Raw genomic sequence first — 6,510 nt, forward strand, 5'->3', positions numbered from 1 at the left:
ATAACTTAAAAAAGATAATGTAACATTCTTGATAAAAACCTAAAGGGTTTTGGTAGGTTTTGCCTTTATTGCAATTAAATTGTTAAGTTTATTTTTACATTTTTCCACACTTTGTTCATGAAGATTTTCATGTTATCTATATTGCACTATTGCTAACTTTTCTTTTTTTTTTAATAGCCCAGACATGCAAATAATGTCACATCGGTTATACTTCTGGGCTTTTTAAATCTTCATAATTTCAGAATTCCATTCTTCTCACTCCTGGTTCTCATTTACTGGGCTACCATTTCAGGGAATTTACTAATCATTGCTTTATTTCTTCTGAGTAAAACCCTCCGGTCCCCCATGTACTTCTTCATTGCTCAGCTCTCATTGTGTGACATCCTGCTGGCGACAGACATCGTGCCCACCCTTCTTCTCACCGTACTGTATGGGGGAAGCTCTGTGTCTCTCATCGGATGTATCCTCCAGCTTTCGCTGTTTATTATGTCAGAGACTTCGGAATGTCTTCTTCTGTCGGTGATGTCCTATGACCGATATCTGGCCATCTGTAACCCCCTCCGTTATAGCGCCATCATGAATCACACGGTTTGTGTGTTGTCTGTCAGTATAGTTTGGTTCATTGTCTTTATTATTGCATTGATTGATGTAATCCCCATGTGTTATCTGTATTACTGTGGGCCACACATTATTGACCATTTCTACTGTGACATAGAACCTATTTTACAGCTCTCATGCTCTGATACATCCATAATCCATATACAAATTCTTATCATTGGTGTTTTAAATGGATTTTTCCCTTTTATAGTAATTGTTATATCCTATGTGTGCATTGCCATCACCATTATTAAGATCCCGTCCACCACCGGTAGACATAGAGCCTTCTCCACCTGCAGCTCCCACCTCATTGTGGTTTCCATGCTTTACGGGACACTAATATCTGTTTACATGTTTCCAAGAAGAGGACAATCCCTGACCCTGAGCAAGGTCTTATCTCTGGTTTATACTGTGCTGACCCCACTGCTCAATCCCATTATTTATACTCTAAGGAACAAGGACTTTAAAGAAGCCCTTCATAAGCTAAATCTTGTCTAGTATAGAAGATTGAGGAAGGGATTTGTATGTACTATATGCAAAGCTGAAATCTCATCGTCCACTGAAATAAATGTTCAGTTTTTACAAATTTTAAGATCCGATAACAATAAATGAATAATTGCTTTCCGATTGAGCCTTGAACCAGTCCCCCCTGCACAAAACACCAAAATATGAAGTTTCCTTACATTTTCTTGAAAAGGCAAACATTATTAAGTTTATTAAGAGAATCTACCACCATAAAGCAGAATGAAAGCCTTGTTTCTAGAACCTTTGCGCTTACTGGGCTCTGGCAGTAGTCTTAATCAAGCAGCTTGTCTAGTCCTCTCAATGATAAGTTCTTCTACAGCAGCGCCACCAACAACTATTCTGCCGGAGTCCAACTTTCTGGAGTTGATCTATAGCAAAGATTTGCTGGAAGATATAATGGAAGCATACGAGACAGACCAAATACTTCTGCATCCACCAGATGACATCTTACCTTTCAAAATAAAGTATGCTCTATGTTCCAGAAACTGTGAGACTAAAGGTATTAAAACTGATCCATTACTCTAAGTTAACAGGACACACAGGGATTAAAAAGGCACCAGATGTTTTATCTTGCTAACTTTGGTGCCCAATTGTTAAAAAGATGTTAAAAATATGCATCTTCCTGTAGCAACTGTGCCATGTATAAAACTCCCTGCACATCCCCAGTGGGATTATTGAAGCCTCAGAAAATTCCATCTTGTCTTTGAGGCTTCATATCTATGGACTTTATTGTTGAACTACCAGTTTCAAAGGGGAAAAGTTCCATCCTAGTAGTGGTGGACTGATCCACCGAAGCAGCACATTTTGTCCTATGCACTGGCCTGCATTCTGCTAAGAAGGAGACTGCTGATATCCTAATTCAAAATGTATTTTATCATTATGGTTTCCCAGACAAAGGCATATGTAATTGTGGAACAAAATTTACATCAAGATTCTGGAAGAATTTTTGTGCAGCATTGGACATTGATGTCAGGTTATCTTCTGTATTTCATTCCAATCTAATGGTCAGAATGAATGCACAACCAAACCTTAGAGCAGTATCTCAGATCTTACATTTGTCATTTTCAGGATGACTGGCTTGATTTGATTCATATGGCTGAATTTTCATGCAACAATTCTCAAAATGCTTAAACCAAACAAACATCAATCTTCGCAAATTTGTGTTACCTTCCAATTATTCTTCCTAATTTTCCCAGAGAAATACCTATTCCTGCGGTCATTGACAGAATATAATTTCTGCAACCAAATCTGGAAATGCTAAAGAATGCTTTAAGAATTGCCCAGGAGAAATATAAAGAAGCAGTAGATAAATCTCGCAAACATTCTCCAAGCTTCCAAGTTGGTGGCTTTCTACCACGCATTTGAAGCTCCATATACCCTCACTAAAACTGGGCCAAAATTGTACTCGTCTTTTCAAAATCGATGGACAAATTAGCTCAGTAGATTGTTGTCTTCAACTTCCCAGAACCATGAATATACATAATAACATATAGTAACATAGTTAGTAAGGCCGAAAAAAGACATCAGTCCATCCAGTTCAGCCTATAAACTTCTGTCAGAATAAATCCGCAGATCTCCGTCCTTCTAAAGAACCTAACAATAACTGTAAGATACAATATTATTACGCTCCAGGAAAACATCCAGGCCTCTCTTGAACCCTTCGACTGAGTTCGCCATCACAACCTCCTCAGGCAGGGAATTCCAGATTCTCACTGCCCTAACAGTGAAGAATCCTCTTCTATGTTGGTGGAAAAACCTTTTCTCCTCCAGACGCAGAGAATGCCCCCTTGTGACAGTCACCTTCCTTGGTATAAACAGATCCTCGGAGAGATATTTGTATTGTCCCCATATATACTTATACATGGTTATTAGATCGCCCCTCAGTCGTCTTTTTTCTAAACTAAATAATCCTAATTTTGCTAATTTCTCTGGGTATTGTAGTTCCCTCATCCCCTTTATTAATTTTGTTGCCCTCCTTTGTACCCACTCTAGCTCCATTATATCCTTCCTGAGCACCGGTACCCAAAACTGTGCACAGTACTCCATGTGCGGTGTAACCAGAGATTTGTACAGAGGCAGTATAATGCTCTCATCATGTGTATCCAGACCTCTTTTAATGCACCCCATGATCCTGTTTGCCTTGGTAGCCGCTGCCTGGCACTGGCTGCTCCAGGTAAGTTTATCATTAACTAGGATCCCCAAGTCCTTCTCCATGTCAGATTTACCCAGTGGTTTACCGTTCAGTGTGTAATGGTGATATTGGTTCCTTCTTCCCATGTGTATAACCTTACATTTATCATTGTTAAACTGCATCTGCCACCTTTCGGCCCAAGTTCCCAACTTATCCAGATCCATCTGTAGCAGAACACTATCTTCTCTTGTATTGACGGCTTTACATAGTTTTGTATCATCTGCAAATATCGATATTTTACTGTGCAAACCTTCTACCAGATCGTTAATAAATATGTTGAAGAGAAGAGGTCCCAACTCCGACCCCTGCGGTCCCCACTGGTCACAGCGACCCAGTTAGAGAATGTACCATTTATAACCCCCCTCTGTTTTCTATCACTAAGCCAGTTACTTACCCATTTACACACATTTTCTCCCAGACCCAGCATTCTCATTTTGAGTACCAATCTCTTGTGTGGCACGGTATCAAACGCTTTGGAAAAATCAAGATATACCACATCCAATGACTCACCTTGGTCCAGTCTATAGCTTACCTCTTCATAAAAGCTGATTAGATTGGTTTGACAGGAGCGATTCCTCATAAACCCATGCTGATCCAGTGTTCCATATCACCTTGCCTAAACCATTTGTTCCACATCCTTTTCCAGGCCATCATTTACCTCCTCCTCAGCAGTATATTCAAGTGGATGGGCAAGAACATTACAAAGCTGAAAAGGTCCTGGGCTCCTGAATATTCAGAATCAAGCTGCAGTACTATATAAAGTGGCAAGGACATGGCCCTGACGATAACTCCTGGGAATCTATACAAAATATCAATGCTCCTCAACTGTTTAAAGAGTTTCCCAAAAATACCTCCATAAACCAAGTCAAACATTGTCCAGAGGCTGCTGTTGGGGAGATTAACGTCAGGATTCCTGTTGACCACTAGTGGCTGCTATTTTGCCCCTTAATAATTGTGCAGCCATTCCACTCCTTAACACTGGAGGCTGCTGTTGTGTTCTGCAATTGCCCTTTACTAAGATGGCAGATTCTGAACCTGTGGAATCCATCTTGTTTCCTGTTTGGGCTTACTTAAAGCCTCATGGATTTTTCACTCATTGCTTGAGCATTTTGACTATCTGTTACTCTAGCTCCAGTCTCCAGCTCCAGAACTGTCTTTCCCAGGCTGTTCTTACTGTTAGGAAAGGTGGAACGCACTAAATAAAAATAAATAATAAAGTGCATTCGCCGCTCGGGGTCCACCGTGCAGCAGGTGTTACACCGCTGCTAGGTAATGACAGAGGAGCAATGGGTTCAACTTCACCCAGAGTGCGCAGACCGGGCTCTGTTCACACGCAGAGGTGCCGATACGGTGGTATAATGCGCACGGGTTCAACTTCACCCGGAGTGCACAGAGCGGGCTCTGTTCACACACAGAGGCACTGCAACAAAAACATACAAAATGCTGAACCTGTTAGTGACACAGGCCTCAAGTAAATGCACACACGATATCTGGTCACAGAAGCAGGACCCAAGACAGAGGAGCTGCGTCCCTCTAGACCTACCGTGTGTGCGGCGTCGCTTTTGCGAGCGCCAAGAAGGGCTGCAACTGCAGCGCGGCGTAGGACACTGCCGCTCGACGACAAAGCCAGAAAACAAGCGCAATGTCGGACGCTAGCGTAGCGGTGCGATGTGCACAGTGGCTTGAGGCTTGCCACTGACTGGCGCTGACTGCTAAACTAATTCCCTATCCACATGCGTAATATCAGAGGGAAGGGGTTTTGTAATGAGTCAGTCACCAGAACCATACATCCGTCATTGTATTGTTAGCGTTGTTACTTATGACTTGTGTTTTGAAACTGTTAAACTGTAAAGCGCTGCGGAATATGTTGGTGCTATATAAATAAAGATTATTATTATTATTATTATTATTATTATCCGTCACCATTCACGCATAGCAAGTATAGTCTATACTAACGCATGGCCGAGATGGACCATTGAGATCTGGAGCAGGACCTGGGCACATGACTCCTGATCTCCAATGGGAGATCGTCTCATGAGCATGCCCAGTAGGAGCACAGAGGAACTTAGTCTCTGGAGCGGTCTGCTGCAAAGTAATCTTCTCTGCAGTAGATACACAGCAGGAGACCGTGGAATATGATGCTCTTGATTCCTGCAGAGCAGACACAGAAACCTGATGCCTAACATTACCCCCCCTCCTAGGGCGCCCCTCCTCTCTGAGCCTTCCAATCCACCACCCTGTGCCCATCAGAGGCATAGGCCTCAGACTCGTCCAGAGGAAAGTCTGATGTCCTGGTAGGTGACACGGAAAACTGGGACACGTGGAAGGTATCAGAGGCGGCAAGATCGCCAGGTTTAAGAAGGGACACGTGGGAGACAACGGACGTGGCAAAACCGCCCGGAGCATAAGTTGAAATGGAACGCCGCGGTGTGACGGCGGACGTCTCCACTCTCTGCTTAAGGCGGCTAACCCGAGCACATGAGGCGCATGCCTGAATATATTTTTTAATGTCTCGAGCCCTGTGCGGCCACCAATAAGACCCCGCCAGGAGTTTTGTGGTCTGCATGCAGCCACAGTGACCACCCGCCCTCGACGCATGTGCCCACGCGAGGACCTTCGGCTGAAGGAGGGGAGGGACAAAGGTCTTGCCCGGCGGCACAGAGTTTGGCCATTGCGGGACACTGTTGTCCTGAGAAACAGCGCGTTGACAATGGTAACTGTTATGAGCTCCTTTTCTGCTCCTCCAGTTGAGAGTTCTCCTTCCGTTCTCCCTCTGTTGGTGACAGGAGGTAGTGAGGATGGTTTAAGTGGTAGTGATCTGCCACCTGATGAGAAGGGTAACGATTGGCTCTCTGGAGTATCAGACTGGATATGAGACAGCCGACGCCCTATCCTGCTGCTAGTGATTCAGTCTGGTGGTCAGGTCTTGGACTTCAGCTCTCTTCCAGTCTTCTTAAGTTAAGTTTGTTTTTTGCTAAAGTTCACACTTGTGCTTGTTGGTCAATTCAGTTTCTTGTGTGGTCAGCTTGCACCTGCTGGGGCTATGCTGAACGTCCACTCCTATTTATCTGTATTTGCCTATTTGCCATTTTGTCCCTTATTAGATTGGCCTCTTTTTGCTCTGTTTCAGAATATTTCAGAGTGCAGATATAGTGGGAGAAGTCTAGCGACTTCAGGGTTAATTTTGCTATCAGACG

General features: G+C 43.4%; 1 protein-coding gene across 1 annotated transcript; it reads left to right on the forward strand.

The window, feature by feature from the left end:
- The first annotated feature begins 345 nt into the window (after window positions 1-345).
- LOC141050107 (olfactory receptor 5V1-like) lies at window positions 346-1,095 on the forward strand. Its single transcript, XM_073546939.1, has one exon. It carries the CDS (start codon window positions 346-348, stop codon window positions 1,093-1,095), a length of 750 nt encoding a protein of 249 aa, XP_073403040.1.
- The last annotated feature ends 5,415 nt before the right edge of the window (window positions 1,096-6,510 follow it).

This window comes from Dendrobates tinctorius, unplaced genomic scaffold, assembly GCF_039654945.1.
Source record: "Dendrobates tinctorius isolate UK_male_01 unplaced genomic scaffold, ASM3965494v1 ptg000151l, whole genome shotgun sequence".
Classification (NCBI taxonomy): Eukaryota; Metazoa; Chordata; class Amphibia; order Anura; family Dendrobatidae; genus Dendrobates; species Dendrobates tinctorius.

Excerpts from the sequence above, each read along its gene's own strand:
- LOC141050107 (XM_073546939.1), top strand. The coding sequence starts at position 346 with ATGTACTTCTTCATTGCTCAGCTCTCATTGTGTGACATCCTGCTGGCG.